Source organism: Symphalangus syndactylus, chromosome 14 (assembly GCF_028878055.3).
Source record: "Symphalangus syndactylus isolate Jambi chromosome 14, NHGRI_mSymSyn1-v2.1_pri, whole genome shotgun sequence".
NCBI lineage: Eukaryota > Metazoa > Chordata > Mammalia > Primates > Hylobatidae > Symphalangus > Symphalangus syndactylus.
In genome coordinates this window covers 41,124,097-41,146,935 of record NC_072436.2, presented here as the reverse complement: position 1 = coordinate 41,146,935, position 22,839 = coordinate 41,124,097, and the positions used below count along the sequence as shown (strand labels likewise).

Sequence of the window (22,839 nt, the reverse complement as noted above, 5' to 3'; positions counted from 1 at the left end):
CATACTGGTGCGTGAGAAATAGATTGCGCTTGGTTTCTCACACTGAGCAAGATCACTCTGGGATGCCATCTACCAGCAATACCCAGGTTACATTAGAAGACCAGGCTTGGGGCTGCCATTCAGGAGGTAGGGTCCAGGCATTTAGATGATTAACTAAGACAAGTAAGTAGTGTGTCTTTCAGGTTCAAAACTTTCTGGGCACTTTGGGAGGCCAAGGCAGGCGGATCACCCGAGGAGTTTGAGACCAGCCTGGCCAACACAGGGAAACCGTGTCTCTATGAAAAATACAAAAATTAACTGGGCGTGGTGGTGGATGCCTGTAGTCCCAGCTACTCTGGAGGCTGAGGCAGGAGAATGGCGTGAACCCAGGAGGCAGAGCTTGCAGTGAGTGGAGATCGTGAAACTGCACTCCAGCCTGGGCAACAGAGCAAGACTCCGTATCAGAAAAAAAGAAAATACTGGACATGACTGTAATCCCAACTACTAGGGAGGCTGAGACAGGAGAATCACGTGAATCTGAGAGGCAGAGGCTGTAGGGAGCTGAGATCGTATCACTGCACTCCAGCCTGGATAACAGAGTGAGACCCTGTCGCAAAAAAAAAAGCCCAAAACAAAACAAAAAAAAACCCAAAAAACCTTTTCTGGATACATCCACTGAAACTAAACATTGCTCAATTTTCCCTTTTTATTCACGTATCAGGACAGGAACTATGCCTTGTCTGTGTTCCTAACACTTGACAGGGTGTCTAGCTCACAGCAAATTCTAAATTAAGAGTATACGGCTCAAATATAGATGTTTAAAATAGACTAAGATAGTCTACACTTAAAAACACCACTCTTGCCTTTTCCTCTTTTTTTTTTTTTTTCCCCCGAGACGGAGTCTTGCTCTTGTCGCCCAGGCTGGAGTGCAGTGGCGCAATCTCGGCTCACTGAAACCTCTGCCTCCCAGGTTCATGCGATTCTCCTACCTCAGCCTCTCGAGTAGCTGGGATTACAGGCGCACACCACCACGCCCTGCTAATTTATGTATTTTTAGTAGAGACAGGGTTTTGCCATGTTGGCCAGGCTGGTCTCGAACTAACGACCCCATGATCCACCCACCTTGGCTTCCCAAAGTGCTGGGATTACAGGCATGAGCCATCGTGCCCGGCCTCCTCCATTTTTAAAAACTAGCTTCATTCCACCTCCAATTCTCCAGCTAGTTTCTTTAAAATATGCAGAGGATATGTCATCATAAGTTTTTAGAGAAATCTCTAACTTGGAGAACAATTAACAAATGCACCATAATTTAAGTAGTCTCTGTTAATAGGTATTTAAGTCACGTCCAGTATTTTCTTTTTTTCTGAGACGGAGTCTCACTCTGTCGCCCAGGCTGGAGTGCAGTGGCACAATCTTCGCTCACTGCAAGCTCTGCCTCTTGGGTTCATGCCATTCTCCTGCCTCAGCCTCCCGAGTAGCTGGGATTACAGGCATCCACCACCACGCCCAGCTAATTTTTTGTATTTTTAGTAGAGACGGGGTTTCACCGTGTTAGCCAGGATGGTCTCGATCTACTGATCTCGTGATCCGCCCACCTCGGCCTCCCAAAGCGCTGGGATTACAAGCGTAAGCCACCGTGCCCGGCCCATGTCCAGTTTTAAACTATTCAAACAACACTGTGAGTATTCTAATTCCTTAGGATAAAGTCATCAAAGCAGAATTGCTAAGTCAAGGAGTCTGCATGTTTAAAGTCTTGATGTCAATAAAAGCATAATATTTCAACGAGTTAACGCAATTGAAGGAAGCATGGATATGCAATGAAGAATGGCCTTGACCTTCAGGGATAACCACAGCATTAGAAAGATACATATGTTCAGTGGGAGAAAACAGACCCCATTAACCTGCATTATGTGGGCATTTCTGAAAATGAATGTCTGAACTTTCTCTTCTACTAAATAGGTTGGAAATGCTGAAGATGGGTCGAATCTCCTCAGCTCCTGTCCCAGCAATGCCCCCACTGCAGTTTGGTCACCGTGAAGGCAGAGGCTGTTCTTCAATCACAGGATCTTAGAGTCAGAAGAGAGCTGTGGAAGCCCATCTCCTCACATGAGCTGCATTCCCTCCTAACAAGAACTTCTGCAGCTTGCAACAATGACTTCTGCCTAGCTGGGATTTCAGAGCATCTTGAATGTGTCTTTCTTTCAGTTGTAAGAAGTGCCATAGGAAAAAGGGATTCAGAGGTCAAATAACCTGGGATCACAATGGCTGGAAGTGTCTTGGCTATATGAATTCTCATTTTAAATGTTAATGTGCCTTGTGGGGCTCGGGGGGGCACATGGAGCACACTGGAGCAGCACGTGTGGCATTTCACAAGCTGACAGCGCTCCCTGTGGGATCACCAGTCCGTGGGGACTACTCAGGCATAGCCCTCGCTTTTTTTTTTCCTTTTTTTTTGAGACGGGGTTTCGCTCTTGTTGCCCAGTCTGGAGTGCAATGGCGCAATCTCGGCTCACTGCAACCTCTACCTCCTGGGTTCAAGTGATTCTCCTGTCTTAGCCTCCCGAGTAGCTGGGATTACAGGTGTGCACCACCACAGCCGGATAATTTTTTTTTTTTTTTTTTTTTTAGTAGTGACAGGGTTTCACCATGTTGGTCAGGCTGGTCTCGAACTCCTGACCTCAGATGATCTGCCTGCCTTCTGACCTCAGATGATCCGTCTGACTCAGCCTCCTGAAGTGCTGGGATTATAGGCGTGAGCCACCACTCCCAGCCTAGCCCTCACTTTTTGATTCCCTCTGATACCAGGAACATGGTCAGACCCATGCTGAGGGTGCTCACTTTCCTCCACATCACTGCTCCCCAGGGTTACTGATGCGTGTCACTTGCAGCCCCTTCAGAGAGCAAGACCACATGGTCTGGTCTGTGTCTTGGCATTGTGCTCATCACAAACACGGTCCTTGGCATAATGCTGAGCGCCCAACAAATAAATGTGTGCTAAATACTGAATACCCAAGCCTGGAGCTGTGGAAGACTATGGTCTACTTGTTTCTAATGCACAGACTTTTGGTTGCACCATCATATTCGCGTGGCTGCAATGAAAGATGACTTTAGAAGAATGGGTTTGGTGAAGGCATTGAAAGGCTACTTACCTGCTGGACATTTGCCCCACGAAAACTATCTTCTAGAATTCGAACCATCTTTGTTCTCAATCTATGAACATTTTATAAGGCATCCTAAGGGCTACAGAAGCAATTCCCAACTGGTATTACAAGAAAATTGTTTTGAGGGCTATTTAATGGTTAAGTGTAGGAAAATCCACTCTTATGGTGTTAACTGCCAACCATGAAACAAAATTAAAAAGGCTTTCTAAATGCAGTGTGGTATCCTGGGTTGGATTCTGGAGCATAAAAAGGAAATTACTGGAAAACCAGCAAAATTTAAAAAGTCTGTAGTTTAGGTAACAGTGTTGCACCAATGTTAAACTCAGTTTTGACAAATGCACCACGGTAATCTACTATGTTATACGGTAGGGCAAATGAAGTAAACAGTATTAAGGAATTCTCTGTACTATGTTTACTACTCTTCTATTAAGTCTAAAAATTATCCTAAACTATAACATTTTTAAAAAATAATAAACCGGTTTTTCATTTACTCCAGGCCATGCCAGAGTGTTCAATGTAAAACATACATCATGCATCTCCAGGAGGGGATGTTATTTCCATGCTTATCCCATATTCTCAAGCCCTGGTGAAAGGTTTAGTAACAGTATCTGCTATGGACTGCCATGCATGTAATTTCCTCAATTCTAGGCAAGAGGCTTTATGAATGCCAGTACATAGAGTTGGAAATGGAAACGCCTCAAAACAGCCTTCTATCCGCCACTCAGAAAAAGTGGCAGAGCCAAGTGACAATTGCAGGTTGTGCTTTTTCTTTCTTTCTTTTTCTGAGATGGAGTCTTGCTCTGTCACCCAGGCTGGAGTGCGGTGGCACGATCTCAGCTCACTGCAGACTGCACCTCCTGGGTTCAAGCGATTCTCCTGCCCTAGCCTCCTGAGTAGCTGAGATTACAGGTGCCTGCCACCACACCTGGCTAATTTTTGTATTTTTAGTAGAGATGGGGTTTCACCACGTTGGCCAGGCCAGTCTTGAACTCCAGACCTCAAGTGATCTGCCTGCCTCAGCCTCCCAAAGTACTGGGATTACAGGTGTGAGCTACCGTGCCCGGCCAGGTTATGCATTTTCTACCCTGGCACACTGATGACATAAAAAGAAATGAACAGTTAACATTTATATAGCACATATTACACAGCAGGTACTGCTCTCAGTGCTTCTCTTGGAATACTCTATTTAATCTTCTGACCACTTCAGAATAAAAACCAAAAAACATTTTTAAATAAGCCTCTGACTATAAAAATTACAAAGTGAGAGTATTAAGTTATCTCAAAATTTTTCCCAAGCAGAGCTTGGGTAGGGCAGAGCTGAGGAAAGAACTCTCTACCCTGGGGGGGATCTGAGCGGAGAGCCAGGAGTAGCCTGCAGGAGGCGCTCATGTTTTGCTGAATTCTTGCATTTTCTTAAAAATTATTCGCCTACATTTTATTCCAAAATAGATCCACACTTGTTTTACAGTAAAATGTTTCAAAATATTTGCCAGGTAAATTTCTTAATTTCTTCCTGAAAAATCTTTCAGAAAAACGACCACTTAAGGCAAGAGGCGCCTGTGGGGCACTGCCTCATAAAGCAGCCCCTCCCATCAGCTCTCCCGTGTGAGAGGCCTGAGCTGGGCACTCGCCAGGGTCCCCTCAGGCCTGAGAGGCCTGCACACTGTGCCTCTGCTGGCCCCTCCCAAACGCAGGGGAGAAACACGTGGTGAGGAGAACCAGGTATTCCCAGGGTTTAGGACACATCTGCTGGCCTCACATGGAGCTCCTCTCCGGACCCAGCCTGCTCACCCAGGGGTTCCGAGTCCTTCTGGCCAGCTGTCCTGTGCACCACGGCTGGAAACGTGATAGTCAACTTGCTGTTGTGTTCCTTTCGGACAACGGATCGCCCGGTCCTGCGCAGGAGGACAGTTGTGATTGAGGAGAGAAAAAACCCAGTAAGATATTTAATAACAGCAACGAGTGACTGCCCAGAGGCGTCTCACCTGGGGCAAGGGCCCTGATACTTACTTGCAGTGGGGACAGCGCTTAGCATTCATATGTGCCTTCCAGAAGACAGCAATGAGCTTGCTCTTGCTCTCACACACGTTCTTCACCTGTTTTTTCAAAAAAAGTCAGAGAACCTAGGAGTGCCATTTTGAAGAGAATCCAATATATTTACTTTATGTTTTCACCTTTTATTTTTAACCAGAGGAAACACCCCCACCACCACTTTCTTAAACAAAATCTTCCATAGAACCCTAATATACTTGATCTCTGATAATTACTGAGTGACCTCTTGAAGCCTTCAGTTTCCTCAATTATAATATGGGAATAAGAGTAATAACCACCTCAGTAAGCTCTTACTAAGATAAAGAATCATGAATGCAGTGGGGGCTTGAAATACAGCCAGTACTCAATAAGCGCTAGTTACCTTCACTTGTAAAAGGAAGCCCTCTGGATGCAGCTGGCCTGCCTCAGAAGGACCTCAGGGTTCTGAGGAAGGCACATCCACAGTCCAGCCACATGAGTGGCTCTGCACCTGGCAGCAGATGGGAACCATCTGGGAGCTTTTGTAACTCCACTTGGACCCTACCCCAGACCAATTAAATCAGCATTTCTGGTGTGAAACCCAGGCATGAAGTGAAGCAGATTTCAAGACTAGTATCACAGGTGAATTATCTACCCATTCATTCATTCGTTGAACAAATTAATAATTAGGCAGTGTATGGAGGGGAGAATAAGGTAGCGGTGGGTTAGAGAGAAGTGTTGGAGTAAGAAAAAAAGACCTGATGCCATTTTTTAAGAAGAGGCTTGCTGGATGCTATACCAAAATCATATGTCACATAATCCTCTCATTGGTCCTGCAGGTAGGCATTAGAGATTAGATAGTGGACACTCAGGGACAGTTGTGTAATTTGTGAGGTTGCAGGTCTCATGAGAGGCAGAGCTCAAATTCAAACTCAGGTCTACTTTGGGAAGCCAGAAGTATATGCAAAGGACAGCACAGAGGGAGAGTGATAAAATGATGACCAAAACAGCATGGGAGAAAGACAGTGTTAACTCACATGTGCGCCCTGGGACCCCAGGAGCTTGTTCTGCACAATTTCAGTTGTGTATTGTTCTAATTCCTCCTGAATTTCAGAGGCAGAGGGATCGGCGTTTTCTTCCAGAAACTGGAAAACAAAGAGGAAAACTCCATTATCACAGTAATGTACACCTCCGATGAGCAGCACAACTGGGACCAGCCTCTCAAAGGGTGGAAAAGGTTCATTTGAAGGGAGAAAAAGAAACTATGGCTACTGTGTTGCACTTTCAAAAGAGTGAGACAGCATCGCTGTTAAAAAATCAAACAAGGTCAGGCATGGTGGCTCACACCTGTAATCCCAGCACTTTGGGAGGCAGAGGCAGGCGGATCACTAGAGCTCAGGAGTTTGAGACTAGCCTGAGCAACATGGTGAAATCCTGTCTCTACCAAAAATACAAAAAGTTAGCCAGGTGTGGTGGCATCCACTTGTGGTCCCAGCTACTTGGTAGGATGATGTGGGAAGATCGCTGGGAGGGGGATGTTGCAGTGAGCCAAGATCGCACCACTGCACTCCAGCCTGGGTGACAGAGCCAGTCACCATCTCGAAAAAAAAAAAAAAAAAAAAAAAAAAACAATCAAATGAGAACATCCTACTTCCAATAATGGTGGGCTGGATTCCCCAGACCAAACCTAAGACTGCAAAGAACCAAGATAGGTTAAAATATTTTAAAAATCTTAACGTTCTGAAGAGCTGACAGGACAGTGAGGAATAAATAACCAGAGCAAACTAAAGGGAAACTAGGAATCTAGCAAGATGAAAAAGCATGCAGCCACATGCATTGATGCAGAGCTTTGGTGCTGTGCTGAGGCAAGACATCACTTGGTATACTCACGTGCCCCAGGGAATATGCCTATGATGCTCCCCAGGAGCCCTGGCCTTGAGTACATTTTCCAGTGTAGCAATTTTGACTTTTTATTCACAAACTCTCAAATGATGTAGGAAACAGAAATGAAAGTCTTAACCTAAGCTGGGCACAGTGGTGCCTCTGCAGTCCCAGCTACTCCAGATGCTGAGGCAGGGGCTCGCTTGAGCCCAGGTGTTTGAGGCTGCAATGCGCTATGATCGTACCTGTGAATTGCCACTGCACTCCAGTGCTTGCCTAAACAACACAGTGAGATTCTGCCTTTAAAAAGAACAAATTTAAAAACCTAAAGCTTTTTTAGTATAAGGTTAGAAATCTAACAGGAAGCCATCATTCTTCGCCCCCCAACACATAAACATAGTAGGCTGGAACACAAAGGACTATACTATCAGGAATTACCAGCCCTTGTACAATCACTCAGGCCATCCAGGGAGCTTTAAGCGTTGAACCTGGATAATGACAGACCCAAGTTGGCATCAGTGCCATGCACACAGCAGAAGCAATGAGAATCTTCTCTGGAGAAGGCAGCATCATCCTAGCCCTCAAATTATTCCCATAAATGATTTTTATTTTTACATTTATTTTTATAATTATTAGAAAACTAGAGGTAGCATCTTGTTAAGTTGCCCAGGCTGCTCTTTAACTCCTGGGCCCAAGCAATCCTCCCACCTCAGCCTCCCAAAGTGCTAGGATTACAGGCATTAGCCACTGTGTCCAGCCCCAACAAAGAATTTTTAAAGGTGAATGGCAGACACACTGTCAAAAATAAATACACAAGAGGACAGGGAAAGGAGGGAGGGTTTTGGGGACATAAACATTATGCTGACATTGAACTGGACTCTAAGGGTGATAGTTACTTTGTATTGGACTGTACATAGAATCAATGCATTTCTGTGTATATTTTACAAAAAAAAGTTTAAGGTATAATAGGAGGCACCATGAATAATTTTATGCCAATAAATCTGAAACTTTAAATGAAATGGGGAAATTCCTAGAAACATATAACTTACTGTGAGCACTGGTTTAAGAAAATTCTTTCTCTCTCTCAATCTCTCTTTTGGACACATTTGACCATGAGTTAATTTTTTAGCTCTGTTCCCTCGGAAATGTAATAAAAGTAGAAATAGGCCAGGCACGGTGGCTCACCCCTGTAATCCCAGCACTTTGGGAGGCCAAGGCAGGCGGATCACCTGAGGTCAGGAGTTGAAGACCAGCCTGGCCAACATGGTGAAACCCCATCTCTACTAAAAATGCAAAAAATTAGCCGGGCATGGTGGCGTTTGCCTGTAGTCCCAGCTACTCAAGGAGGCTGAGGCAGGAGAATCGCTTGAGCCTGGGAGGCGGAGGTTGCAGTGAGCCAAGATTGCGCCACTGCACTCCAGCCTGGGCAACAGAGCAAGACTCCGTCTCAAAAAATAAATAAATACAAATAAATAAATAAAAGTAGAAATGTCAGTTGTGTTATTAGGCAACACTACTGATGGTAAAAATGACCCCAATTGGTTAGGCTATATCTGGACTGGAAAGACTACAGCTCTGAGCTTCCCTGGGTCCTAGCTGGGCATATCCTAGGGTCCCTGGAAACACAGCCCGTGGAACTGTTAGAAACAATATTGATTCCTTTCTGGGAGATGGGGCTTCTAGGCCAGGGTGGCTCCCATAGCCGCTGATGTGATCTCGTTCCTTTGCGTTTGAGCAGTCGTCTGTCATGTGGGGAGCCAAAGACAACTAGTCCCTGTGAGGACACCTGCTGAAGAGAAATGTGTGGCACTGCCCTGCTGGCATACTATGTCTTCAATCTCCTCCAGGGTGTTTTAAAGAGAGAATTATCTAACTTGGCTAGGCACAGTGGCTCATGCCTGTAATCCCAGCACTTTGGGAGGCCAAGGTGGGTGGATCACTTGAGGCCAGGAGTTCAAGAACAGCCTGGCCAACATGGTGAAACAGTGTCTCTACTAAAAATACAAAAATTAGCTGGGCGTGGTAGCATACGCCTATAATCCCAGCTACTTGGGAGGCCGAGGCACCAGAATCACTTGAACCCGGGAGGCGGAGGCTGCAGCGAGCCAAGATTGCGCCGCTGCACTCCAGCTTGGGCAACACAGTGAGACTCTCTTGAAAAAAAAAAAGAAAGAATTATCTTACTTTATTTTATGAGGCTGACATAATCTAGATACCCAAACCCAAAAAGACAATAGGAGAAGGAAATGTAAACCAATCTCACTCATGATTACAGAGGCAAAAATCCCAAGTAAAATATTAAGAAATCAAATCCAACAACATATTAAAAAGGTAATATATCATAAACAATTTGGGTTTATCCCAGGAATCCCAGGTTAGTTTAACATTAGGAAAGGAATGGAGTCATTCACCATGTTAGCTGGTTTAAAAGGAGCCAAATTATCTGAAAATTTCAGTATATATTGAAAAGGTATTTGATAAAATTTAATATTTAGCGACCACAGCAAAATAGGAATACAAAGGAGCTTCCTTAATCTGATTAAAAGCTCAGTAAACACCATACTTTATAGTGAAATGTTGAAAGGGTTCACTATTTTAAGGGTACAATTTATTTATATTTTGAAACCATCTCAAATTTATAGAAAAACTCCAAGTATTTCCAGAAATCTATCTTTCTTGAACCATTTGACAGTACACTGCTGATCTGATATACCATCAACTCCAAATACTTTGGTGAACATTTTCTATAAACATGGACACTCACAAATATGACCATGATACAATCATTAAAAAATGGTCACTTAGCATTGATAAATTATTACCTTCTACTCCTCAAACACCATTCAAATTCTGCCAACTCCTTTAGTAATATCCTTTACAGGCTAGGAGTGATAGCTCATACCTGTAATCCCAGGACTCCGGGAGGCCGAGCCAGGTGGATCGCTTGAGGTCAGGAGTTCAAGACCAGCCCGGCCAATACGGCAAAACCCCATCTCGACTAAAAAAATACAAATATTAGCTGGGTGTAGTTCCAGCTACTCGTGAGGCTGAGGTGGGAGATCACTTGAACCCCGGAGGCAGAGGTTGCAGAGAGCCGAGATAGTGCCACTGTACTCTAGCCTGGATGACAGGGCCAGACTCTGTCTCAAAATAACAATACTAATGTCCTTTATAGCAAAAGTATCCAGTTTAGAGCCACCTGTTACACTTTTTAGTCTCCTTTGTTTAGAATAGTTCCTTAGTCTTTAGTCATTAACAGTTTTGAAGATTAAAGGCAAGTTTTATAGAATATCCCTCAATTGTGGGCATGTCTGATGTTTCCTCATTATCAGATTCGGCTAACACATCTTTGGCAGGAATATCCAGAAGCACTGTTGTGTTCTTCTCACTGCATCCTATAAGGGGGTGCATGATTTCAGTCAGTCCCATCAGGTAGGTTTCACTTTGATCACCTGAGTAAGGGGGTGACTGCCAGGCAAGAATTCTTCTCCATGGGAGGTAAAGTTATTCTCCCTCTGACCTTCGTAATTAAAAAAGATTATGTGTGTGTATGGGAGGGAGGGTACTTTGAAAGTGCGTAAGTAGCCTATTACTTAAACTTTCAGTCACTCAATTCATTCTTTCATTTATATCAACATAAAAGTAGCTTCATGGATTCCTACTTCATTCAATGGGTTATAATCACTTAGTATCATCATTTATTATGATGCTCAAACTGTCCTAGATTTGGCCAGAGTGGGCCCTTTACACAGGCTTTTGTGCCCTTTGGACATGTCTCATCGTTCTTTGAGCACATACTTCCTTTCTGGCATGTGACATTCCAGGCTGGTCTTGTACTTTCTCTGTCCCAGCTCTAGATCAGCCATTTCTCCAAGAAGCTTTTTCAGTGGAGAATAGTATTTAGAAAACAAGAAAGGGGTGCTAGGTGTGCCTATTACTATCACTCCTCTGAGCCCTTTCAGGGACAGGGCCAGGGGAAAATACATGTGTACACACACACTTTATACCAGAACTTTTAATTTCATTTTAACAATACAGGATTAATGCTGTCTTCTCTCTTTCATATATTTGTAACTCTCTTTTCTGATAGTTAAAACCTGGCCCCCACTACCCTTAAGTACATATTCAATCAATTAAGTACTTATTCATCAATGTCTCTCTCCCCCCGTATGTATCCACTCTCCCACCACTGCCGCCATCATCCCCTCCTCTGTGTGGAGCCCTCACCCAAATTGGGCTCAAGCTCCACATGAGCCCACCCTCCTTGTGGACCCCTCCTTATCATATTTGGGCTCATACACGCCATGCTGGGCCACCCTGCACAGACACCCTCTCACCTGATTCGGGCTCTCACACTCTAAGCTGTGCCTTTATCTCCAAATGAACATCCTCCTTACCCTATTCGAGCTCTGGTATTCTGCACAGGGCTGCCCACACGTGCAGGGATCCCCTCTCACTCTGCTCTGGCTGAGTCCCTGTGCAGGGACACCCTTCCCACAAAGCTTTGCTCACTCTGCTGGGGCTCAGACACCACATACTAGGCCATGTCTCTTTGTGGAATCCCAGCTTGCTCCGCTCACCTAATGTCTTCAGGACTGAAGTATCCAAGAAGAGGGAGGAGAACAGGAAAGGGAAACAACTTTTCTATGTGACAAGAAATAAGACAAAGATACCCACTACCACTTCAACACAGTAATGTAGATCCTAGCCATCAAAAGAAAACATATAAGGCTTGGAAAGGAACAAAAAGGCCAGTATTTGCAGATAGGATTGTATTGAAAATCTAAAAATATCTACAGATAAACAATCAGAATTGATGAGATAATTTTGCCACGTTGCTTCATAAATAATCAATAACATTTTTACATATCAACAAACAAAATGAAATTTTAAATAAGGTATTTTTAATAGCACCAGAAATTCTCATGTAAATATTAACTATGAAAAAAATATCTCTTTACAATAGAGATCTGATTATCCCCACTTTATCCAAAAGTAACCAGCCAGAGAAACTAGGCAAGAGAAAGAAAAGGCATCCAAATTGAAAAGAAGGATGTAAAAATGTCCCTGTTTACAGATTACATATTCATTTTTTTTTTTTTTTTTTTGAGATGGAGTCTTGCCCTGTCGCCAAGGCTGGAGTGCAGTGGCGTGATCTTGGCTCACTGCAAGCTCCGCCTTCTGGGTTCATGCCATTCTCCTGCCTCAGCCTCCTGAGTAGCTGGGACTACAGGCACCCGCCACCATGCCCGGATAATTTTTTTGTATTTTTAGTAGAGATGGGGTTTCATCGTGTTAGCCAGGATGGTCTTGATCTCCTGACCTTGTGATCTGCCCGCCTCGGCCTCCCAAAGTGCTGGGAATACAGGCGTGAGCCACCACACCCAGCCGACATAATCTTATAAATAGAAAAACCTAGACTCTACCAAAAACCTCTTAGAACTCATAAACAAATTCAGTAAAGTTGCAGGATAAAAAAAATCAGTAGCATTTCTACACACAATGAATTAGCTGAAAAAGAAATCAAGAAAGCAATCCCATTTATAATAGCTACCAAAAAAATACCTAGGAATAAATTTAACCAAGGATGTGAAAGACTTGGAAAACTGCAAAACACCGGTGAAAGAAACTGGAGAGGATTCAAATGGAAAAACATCCCATACTTATAGATCAGAATAATTAATATTGTTAAAATTACTACACTACCCAAAGCAATTTACAGATTCAGTACAATCCCTATCAAAATACCAATGACATTCTTTGCAGAAACAGAAAAAAAAAAAATCGTAACATTTGTATGGAACCACAAAAGACCCTGAACAGCCAAAGCAATCTTGAGTAAAAAGAACAAAGCTGGAGACATCACACTACCAGAATTCAAAATATACTACAAAGCTGTAGTAACCAAAACAGTAGGGTACTGGCATGAAAACAGAAACATAGGCCAATGAAAGCAGAGAACCCAAAAATTAATCTACATATCTACAGCCAACTGATTTTTGCAAAAGGTGCCAGGAACACACACTGGGGAAAAGGACAGTGCCTTTAATAAATGATGCTGGGAAAACTAAATATCCATATGCAGAAGAATGAAACTAGATCTCCACCCCTCCCCTTTATAAAAATCAACTCAAAATTGGGTCTGGAAAAATATTTTATGAATCAGACCTCAAAGCACAGGCAACAAAAGCCAAAATAAACAAATGAGATTATATCAAACTAAAAAGCTTCTGCACAGCAAAGTAGTCAGTCAACAGAGTGAAAAGACAACCTACGGAATAGGAGAAAATATTTGCAAACTATTCATCTTAGAGACAGTGGCTTAATATCCAGAATATATAAGGAACTCAAACATCTCAACAGCAAAAATCCCAAACAATTTGATTAAAAAATGGGCAAATGGTCTGAACAAACATTTCTCAAAACACATACAAATGGCCAACAAATATATGAAAAAATGTTCAACATCACTAGTCATTGAGAAAACACAAATCAAAACCACAATAAGGTTTCATCTCATCCCATTAGGATGGCTATCGCCAAAAGACAAAAAAAAAACAAATGCTGGTGAGGATGTGGAGAAAAGGGAACTCTTATACACTGTTGGTGGGAATGTAAACTAGAATAGCCACTATGGGAAACATATGAAGGTTCCTCAAATAACTACAAATAGAACTACCATATGATCCAGCATCCCACTATTAGGCATTTATCCAAAGGAAAAGAAATTGGTATATCAAAGAGATACCTGCACCCCCATGGTTATTGCAGCACTATTCACAATAGCCAAGATATGGAACCAACCTAGATGTCCAACAATAGATAAAGGGATAAAGCAAATGTGGTATATATATACACAATGGAATACTATTTGGCTATAATAAAGCATGAAATCCTGTCATTTGCAACAACATAGATGGAACTGGAGGACATTAGGTGAAATAAGCCAGGAACAGAAAGTTAAACACTGCACATTCTTACTCATATGTGGAAGCCAAAAAAAAAGTTGATCTCATACAAGTAAAAGCAGAATAGAGAATACTAGAGGCTGAGAAGGGTAGGGAAAAGAGGGGAACAGGAAGAGATTTGTTAAAGGAGATAAAATTACAATTAGACAGGAGGAATAAATTCTAGTGTTCTACACCATTATAGGATGACCATAGCTAACAATAATATAGTTTCAAACAGCTAGAAGGAGAATATTGCATGTTCGCAACACAAAGAAATGATAAATGTTTGAGAGGACAGATATGCTAATTATCCTGATCTGATCACTATACACTGTCTGTATCACACCATCACTATGTACCCCATAAAATATGTGTAAATATTATGTGTTAATACAAAAAAAGACCAAAAAAACCAAATACAAGAAGTAAACAAAGTAAGTATTACCAATAAGTGAACAACCTGACATCATATGCCTCCTAAAATGATGCAATACAAAGTACCCTGTATCATGTAGGTTGTATTCTTGCCGAAATGTGAATCTAATTACAGGAAATAATCAGACAATCTAAAATGTAAGAAATCCTATAAGACAACTGGCCTTGAGTCTCCAAAAAAGTCAGTATCATGAAAAACAATTTTCTACATTACAATGTTCTACTCTAAGACAGATCAAAGAGATGTAACAGTCAAAAGCAATGTCTTTTGATTGAATAAACCTTGATTGAATCCTTGGTCCAGAAAATCAGAAAAAGCTCATAAATTGATTAAATGGTATTTCACTATTGTTTCTATGAACATTCCTTTCATTATTCTTCCGGCTTCCTGTTTTCACACTCAGCTGTTGGTATCCAGTTATAAGACACAAAGATCAACCGTTCTAGTGACTATGGGCATGGTAACTACGACAACATACAAGCATCTCTTGTTCCCACCACTTTGCCTTTCCTGATTCCTGTGCCCACCGCTACCCACCTCCCCTGTTCAGAATTCTCTCAAGCTCGTAGACTGCTTGTAGGGCCCCGACTTCCAGAACCCTCAGCTGGCAGAGTAAGAGGGGAATCACGGCCCGGGGACAAGTCAGCATGTGGCAGTTTAAACAAGAGCCCCGAAGCAGCAGGTACAGCTTCTGAAGAGAGGGAATAAAAACAAACAGGATATTAGAAAGAGACACAGTAGTCATGGTGATTTTCAGTATCCTCACAAGTTTCTTTATGTAGTCAGTCTAGTCCTTTAAAAACTCTACTTCAGCCTACATGCTTAGAAAGGCCTTTGTTATCTTAAGAACCAGATAAATATTCCCCTCTATTTTCTTTTAAGGTTTTATTTTAATCCATTTAGATTTGAAATTTACTTTGGGTGTACAACCTGAGGTAGACAAATATCTTTATTTTATTCCAAGATTTAATTAAGAGACTTCTCAGCCAGGTGCAGTGGCTCACGCCCATAATCCTAGCATTTTGGGAGGCCAAGGTGGGCGGATCACTTGAGGACAGTCGCTTGAGGCCAGGAGTTTGAGACCAGCCTGGTCAACACGGTGAACCTGCCTCTTGTAATTTTTGTAAAAATACAAAAATTAGCTGGGCATGATGGCACGTGCCTGTAATCCCAGCTACTCGGGAGGTTGAGGCACAAGAATCACTTGAATCCAGGAGGCAGAGGTTACAGTGAGCCAAGATCGAGCCACTGCACTCCAGCCTGGGAGACGGAATGAGACACTGTCTTAAAAAAAAAAAAAAGACACTTCTCTTTAACATGATTAACAGACAAAAATCATGTCCATGTATACCAATATATGTGTAGCTTAAAAAAAAAAATCCTGGAGGTGAGGTTAGCTGAAATAAAAAGCTGAAAATGTACCAGCATGACTCTAGACAGGAGCTTCATTCTGACCTCACTGCTGGGCTTTCTGGGGCTTTGCTTCTCCTGCCACCACACAAGTGCCTACAGAGACACCTGAGGGGCTCAGGGAGACCCTGAGAATACTGCAGTTCTCTCTATTACCAGGCAGGTGCCACTGAGATTTCTGAAGAGCACAAACACCCTGAAACAAAAGGTGTAGCGGATGAATCTGAACTCTCCCCGACCCTCCACGCAAATGGAATCAGGCTGTGGCTCTACTCAACTGGAATCAAACTGATATTCATTTATTTAGGGCCACAGGGTAAGTTGAAGTTATTGTATTTGGCTCAAAGCTTCAAAATCTCATTCTACAGAATGCTTTCATTGGAGTGCCTGGGGCTTAACCTCCTTAGACCACTCTTGTGGGAGAGAGGCAGCACTCAGAAATCCCACCAGCAGCCTGAGACCCACACAACTAAGGCAGCACTTACATCGAAGAGGAGAGGGTTATACACCGTGAGTGGGAGCTCAATGTGGCCCAGGTGCCCAGAACAGTTGCTGAAGTCCTGCACGCAGGTGAAGCACACCTCTTTGGAATCTGCAGGGCCCAAAGCTAAATCGTACAGGCCGTTTGCCGATGGGTTCCCCAGGCTGTCCAGGTACCGAGGGTTCGTAATGGATTTAACACTTAATTTCCTAAGGGCATAAAAAAGACCAAGAGGAAAGTTAAGGTTACCAACCTCTCTGATGTTTCCTTTCCAACACAAAACTATAGTTAAATGATTATTTAATGCCTGTTTGATAGCTCTGGAGGGCACAATCTCTGTCTGTCCTTCTCACTAGCGCACCCCAACACTAAGTGCAAAGTTGGTACCCAATAGTTAATAAATACATATGTGCTAAATGAATAAGTCATAAAAAACATATGTGCTAAATGAATAAGTCATAAAATACATATGTGCTAAATGAATGAGTGGTAACTTCTTAAAAACAGATTTAGAACAAAACTTGCACTAAGTACATTGGTAAACTGTTTATAAAAAGGAGTTAAGCATCTACTATACACTGACTGCTTCACAGGCAGCATTATCCTTTTTTTTTAAACAAGGTCTCACTCCTGTTGCCCAGGCTAGAGTGCAGTGGTGCAACCTCAACTCACTGCAGCCTCGAACTCCTGGGCTCCAGTGATCCTCCCATCTCAGCCTCCCGAGCAGCTGGGACCACAGACATGTGCCACTATGCCCAACCAATTTTTCGATTAATATTTTTTTGTAGAGACAGGATTTTGCCGTGTTACCCAGGCTGGTTTTTTTTTGTTTTGTTTTGGAGACAGAATCTCGCTCTGTCGCCCAGGCTGGAGTGCAGTGGCGCAATCTCGGCTCACTGCAAGCTCCGCCTCCTGGGTTCACGCCATTCTCCTGCCTCAGCCTCTCCAAGTAGCTGGGACTACAGGCGCCCGCCACCACGCCCGGCTAATTTTTTTTTGTATTTTTAGTAGAGACGGGGTTTCACCGTGGTCTTGATCTCCTGACCTCGTGATCCGCCCACCTCGGCCTCCCAAAGTGCTGGGATTACAAGCGTGAGCCACCGCGCCCGGCCCCCAGGCTGGTCTTCAACTCCTGAGCTCTAGAGATCCGCCTGCCTCAGCCTCCCAAAGTGCTGGGATTACAGAAGTGAGCCACCATGCCTGGCTGCATTATTTTGTCCTGATCTTAATCCTCTGAAATGGTCATCACTACATGTACTTTTCAGAGGACAAAACCAAGGCTCAGGGAAGTTAGGTGATTGAATCCAGGTGACACAAACAGAATGCGGGGGAGGCAGGATATGGAATAGACTTAACTCCAAAGCCCACCCAGTTCAATGAAGGGAATGTGATGCAACAATCCCTGTATGCAGAAACAGTAAATTTGACAGCATTAAACACATTTAGTCAAACCTTAAAAAAGGTTTCATCACATTTTATGTTTGGTTTGAAAGGTGCTCCCATAGGACACAACTATGTTTAGTAGGCTAACTTTGCTTTTACAACTTTCTCCTTTCTGATTTAGAAAATAAAGACAAAGAAACCATCCCAATCTGACAGCCTAGAGGAAATCTGAAGGTTGAAACGAGAGTCCCCTAATGATGTAAGCACTCCCTTTAATAAAGCACAAGAATAGTGTCAAGTTTTCATGAGTGGTGACATGTTCTGAGTGTAAAACAGTGTTAGTCTATCAGGAACTAAGCTGCTCAGCTCTAGAAGATTCTATGTTGCATGGCCAGTGTCACTCTAAGGGCCAAGGCGACAGCGAGGCAGATCTGCTGCTGTGGCTCTTGTCTATATGGTCACCTTGCTGCGAGTAAGCTAATTTCACGAGAAACTTGGTCTAACTCAAAAGTTGTGCGTGTGGTCTCTTCCCACAAATCTAGAGTCCACCCGCAACCCTGAACTGGGTAACATTGAAGAAATTACTTACCTTTTGTTCTTTAATCTTCATTTTTGAAACAGTAATAAAATATATATAAATTCATCATCTTAACTGTTTCAATTAGTACAGTGCAGTGGTATTAAGTACATTTGCATTGTGCTACCATCACCACTCTCCATCTGCAGAACCCTTTTTCATCTTGTAAAACTGAAACCCTGTACCCATTATACAGTAATTCTTCATCTCCTCCGCTACCATCATTTTACTTTCTGTTTTGATTAATCTGACTACTCTAGGTACCTTATATTAGGTGGAATCACACCGTACTTGTCCTTTTGTGACTGGCTTATTTCACTTAGCACAGTGCCCTCAAGGTTCATCCATGTTATAGGATGTGTCAGAACTTTTTTCCTTTTTTAGGGCTGAACAATATCCCACTGCATGTATATACCACATTTTATCTATCAACCCATCCATTTATAGACACTTGGGTAGTTTCCACTTTTTCACTACTGTGAATAATGCTGCTATGAACATAGGTATACAAATATCTCTTTGAGATCCTATTTTCAATTCCTTGGATACATATCCAGAAGCAGAATTACTGGATCACATGGTAATTAATTTTGTCTTTAGTTTTTTGAGAATCCACCCTACTGTTTTCCATAGTGGTTGCACCATTTTACATTCCCACTAATGGTATACAAAAAGGTTCCACTTTCTCCACACCCTTGTCAACACTTACTACTTTCTGTTTTTTTGATAGTAGCACCCTACTGGATTTGAGGAGCTTTTTATTTGCATTTCCCTAATAATTGGTGATGTTCAACATCTTTTCACATACTCACTGGCCACCTGTATGTCTTCTTTGGAAAAATGTCTATTTAAGTCCTTTGTCCATTTTAAAATTGAATTTTGCGTTGTTGTTGAGTTGTAGGAGTTCTTTTTATGTTCTAGATATCAATCTCTCATCAGATATAGAATTTACAAATATTTTCTCCCGTTCCATGGGTTGCCCTTTCACTCTGTTGACTGTGTCCTTTGATAACTACCTAATTTTTTTCTCACCTGAAGTCTGGGCATCACAGCAGCTCTATCAGGATGATTAGAAGATAACATATAGAAAATACAGTGTCTGGAACAAAGTTCCTCTCTGTTTGTAGAGGAGAAAGTCCCTCTCACCATTACAGGAGTGGGATCAAGAGTAGGGGCAACTAGCAAGGATTCCACCAGAGACAGTAGAGTTTGAGATCAATAGACTTAGGTTTGAAGATGACCTTTGCCACTTCCTAGAGAGACATTTTGTTCTCTAGGCCTGAATTTTTTACTGGAGGTGCAACCACAAATGAGTGTTAAGAACTGAGAATGGGTGTCGTTAAGGACTGAAAGTGCCAAGCACTGAGCAGCTAGCTCCTCCATCCATCTATTCACACACTCAACAGTTAATACCCAGAGTGCTCACTGTGTGCCAGACAGTGTTAAGTGCTAAGGAAACAGACAAGAACTGCTATGCTTACAGGCCTTACATTCTGTTGGAGGAAGGGGAACAGACACAAAATAAATGTATAGTCTGTTAGATGGCAGAAAGGGCTATGACGAAAAATAATGCAGGGAAAGGGAAGAGCGGAGTAGGCAAGTGGTCCTAGAAGCCCACTAAAGAGGTACTTGGGCAAAGGCTGAAGGAGTTGAGGGAGGGAGCAGGCCATACAGTCACCTGGGCAGAGGGTTTTACGGGAGGAAGAAGCAGGGAGTGCAAAGGTCCTGAGGTGGATGTGTGCCCGTGGTGCTCTGGATGCAACAAGGAGGTCAGGGTAGCCGGAATAGAGGTGAGATCAGAGAGGTAACAGGAGACTGAAATGACCCCTCCAGGCCATTTTTAAAGACTTGGTTTTTACACTGAGTGAGATGGGAAGCTATTAGAACCTGGCACAATAAAAGGTGGCAGAATTATTGAAATGTCTCAATCCTAAACCTGTTTGAAAACTCCACAATTATCTTTTTAAAAATTCAGGCAACTTAACACACTTCTGCTTTTGGATGAAACCGTATCCACTTACGGGGGTGATGATATAATTGGAATTTCTGGGCTAGCACACTGTTACCAATGATACCAGAGCTGTGGCTCGGGAGTTTGTTCATCCATTTATTCAGACTTGAGGATAAAAGACAAGAGTGACATATATAAGAAGCTCAAGGATAGTGGAGGAAGACAAATATACATAAGCACAAAAAGTCACTAAAGCACCATGACAGACAACTGTACCATGTGCAAAATGACCTCAGAACATGAGGGAGGTGAACTGAGCTTTCAGGTGTGTGTGTTGGGTAGGGGACAGAGGGAAGTACCTCCTTTCGGCTGAAAGGACACTGCATGAGGAGGGAATAGCTTAAAGAAAGGCCCAGATGTTGAAATATGATGGCGGTTTCTGGAATATGCAGGTGGTTTAATAGGGCTGAAGAAGGGATGATGTTATAGCTAAAATCAGCATTGGTCTGATCATGGGAGACTTTGCAGGCTATGCTAAGAAAATATACTTTATCTGAGAGAAATGGAGAACATTTGGAGGGTTTTAAGGGTGACAGTAACATGACTACATTTGCACTTTGCAAGAATAATTTTGACAGCAGTGTGGAGTATGCACTTGAGAGGTGCAAGGGGAGGGTGGAAGGAAAAGACAATTCAAATATGAGATAAGGGCCAGAGGCAACACAGTAGCAATTGGGAGAAAAAGGAGACTAAGAACAAATAGACATGTAGGTGACACAAAGTAAGAGCCCAATAAACAAGTTAGACGTCAGGAGAGATCTAGAATTATTTTCCAGTTTCTAGTGACTATTTTGCACTAGGTACACCATTTTGGAGGGGTAAGTAACCCCTCCCTTTGAAGAGGGATGCCATTTTTGAGTTTTTTTTTTTTTTTTTGAGATAGACTATTGCTCTGTCGCCAGGCTGCAGTGCAGTGGCGCAATCTCGGCTCACTGCAACCTCCGCCTCCTGGGTTCACGCCATTCTCCTGCCTCAGCCTCCCGAGTAGCTGGGACTACAGGTGCCCGCTACCACGCCCAGCTAATTTTTGTATTTTTAGTAGAAACGAGGTTTCACCATGTTGGCCAGGGATGGTCTCGATCTCCCGACCTCGTGATCCGCCGGCCTCGGCCTCCCAAAGTGCTGGGATTACAGGCGTGAGCCACCGTGCCTGGCCATGTTGAGTTTTTGATATGCATTTAAGATCTCTGTGTAAAATTCAATTAAAGATGTACAGACAGCTGAACAAATGGGTCTGAAAATCAGGGAAATAAATTTGCGCTGGGGATTTAAATTTGAGACTATAAATCATGAAAGTGGTGAGATCGTCTAGGGGCAATATTTACCATGAAGAAAACATTACCAGAATAGAATCTTGAAGAACATCAACATTTAAGGAGTAAAACGAGGTACAGACCTTGCTCACCAATGTGTCATTAACGCCTAGCGTGGTGCCTGGAAAAAACTGGATGCTCAATAAATGTTTGTGGGGTTATAGATCGATAGAGGAAGAGAGGGAGGTAGAAGTATTTGTCATAAAAATAGGAGAACTTGAAGACAAATAAGGTTCTGGAAGAAAGGAAAGTTTCAAGAGAGTGCACTGGAGAATGTCAAATGCTACCTTGATCAAAATGAAGACTAAAGAGAGCTCCCTTGGTTTAACAACCAGACCCAGAATATAGTGGGGTCCTAGCAAAGAGAAGTTAAAGCCTGAACTGACACTTGAAAGACAATCGTTTTACAAACAAGAGGAAACTTACTACGTGCCTAATTAACCATGTCAGGTACATTATGGTTAATTCCACAAATGCTTGTTAGTTAACAAGGAGACTGGCAGATGATAACGCTGCAGACCAGGACCCTCCCCACCCTTATATTCCCCCACCCCCAGCGCAAACTCTTTCTTCCAGCCCCACCGGACTCTTACCTAGGCAGTCCACGCCGGCCCAGGAACGTTCCCAGAACTACGGCTCCCAGCAGGACAAGCGCCACACAAGCATGGACTCAGACGATAGACTGGGCGCAAGGGCTTCTGGGAATCGTAGTTTAGGGCGCCGACCTCAAGAGCCAGGCTGGGCAAGCTACCCGACCAACTCCTTACTTGAGCTCTTCAGCCGAATATATCCCGAAGGAAATGCCCTGCAGCCGCCGCCAGGGCATGTTCTTGGAGATCAATATCCTCCAGGTCCGTTTTTAATTCCGACACCCGGAGAGACGTTCCACTCACCACCTGACTATTCTTCATTCACCCTCAAGCCGGAAGTCACCACGCGATTCAAAGTGCGCTTGCGCGCGGAAGCGGTCGCAGGAACATTTACGTGGATGAGATCACTTCTGCATGGGGGGGGGAACAAACAGTTTTACGACTCTCTGCTCGCTCTTTTGTTTTGAAAACAATCAAAGATATATAAGACATCAAAATAATTATTTAGGAAAATTCCTCCGAGGGAATTCGGGTGTATAGAGCTTTTAGCTTCCGTGACAAAGTCTTTCAAACCATGAGCTTGCAACCTCCCATTTTATGATTGCTTCCGTCTTCTTCCACTTCAGCCAATAGCGGAGCTGTTCCCTGCTCCCCGCC

At 43.1% G+C, this 22,839-nt stretch overlaps 2 protein-coding genes across 7 annotated transcripts in view; both read right to left on the bottom strand.

The window, feature by feature from the left end:
* Positions 1–4,970, bottom strand: part of LOC129461651 (DNA-directed RNA polymerase I subunit RPA1-like) — a 66,534-nt gene extending 61,564 nt beyond the window's left edge. For both annotated transcript variants that reach the window (XM_055240877.2, XM_055240878.2), the window contains exon 1: positions 4,932–4,970. The gene's annotated coding sequence lies outside the window, so the exon portion shown is untranslated. The remainder of the gene's footprint in view (positions 1–4,931) is intronic.
* A 13-nt stretch (positions 4,971–4,983) lies between these two features.
* Positions 4,984–22,548, bottom strand: LOC129461652 (DNA-directed RNA polymerase I subunit RPA1-like). 5 transcript variants are annotated; one of them, XR_010115403.1, is made up of 5 exons: positions 22,360–22,542; positions 16,313–16,517; positions 14,955–15,108; positions 6,188–6,295; positions 4,984–5,035 (listed from the first exon to the last, which is right to left on the bottom strand). XR_010115403.1 is itself a non-coding variant. In XM_063616633.1 (4 exons), exons 1-4 carry the CDS (start codon positions 22,416–22,418, stop codon positions 5,608–5,610), a joined length of 426 nt encoding a protein of 141 aa, XP_063472703.1. In that variant the 5' UTR covers positions 22,419–22,542; the 3' UTR covers positions 5,245–5,607. The 5 variants fall into 5 exon arrangements, 2 of the variants coding, with proteins under 2 accessions (XP_063472703.1, XP_055096854.1); XR_010115402.1 differs by lacking the exon at positions 4,984–5,035 and adding an exon at positions 5,156–5,236 and having other exon boundaries at positions 22,360–22,548; XR_010115404.1 differs by lacking the exon at positions 4,984–5,035 and adding an exon at positions 5,255–5,661.
* Positions 22,549–22,839: the final 291 nt, after the last annotated feature.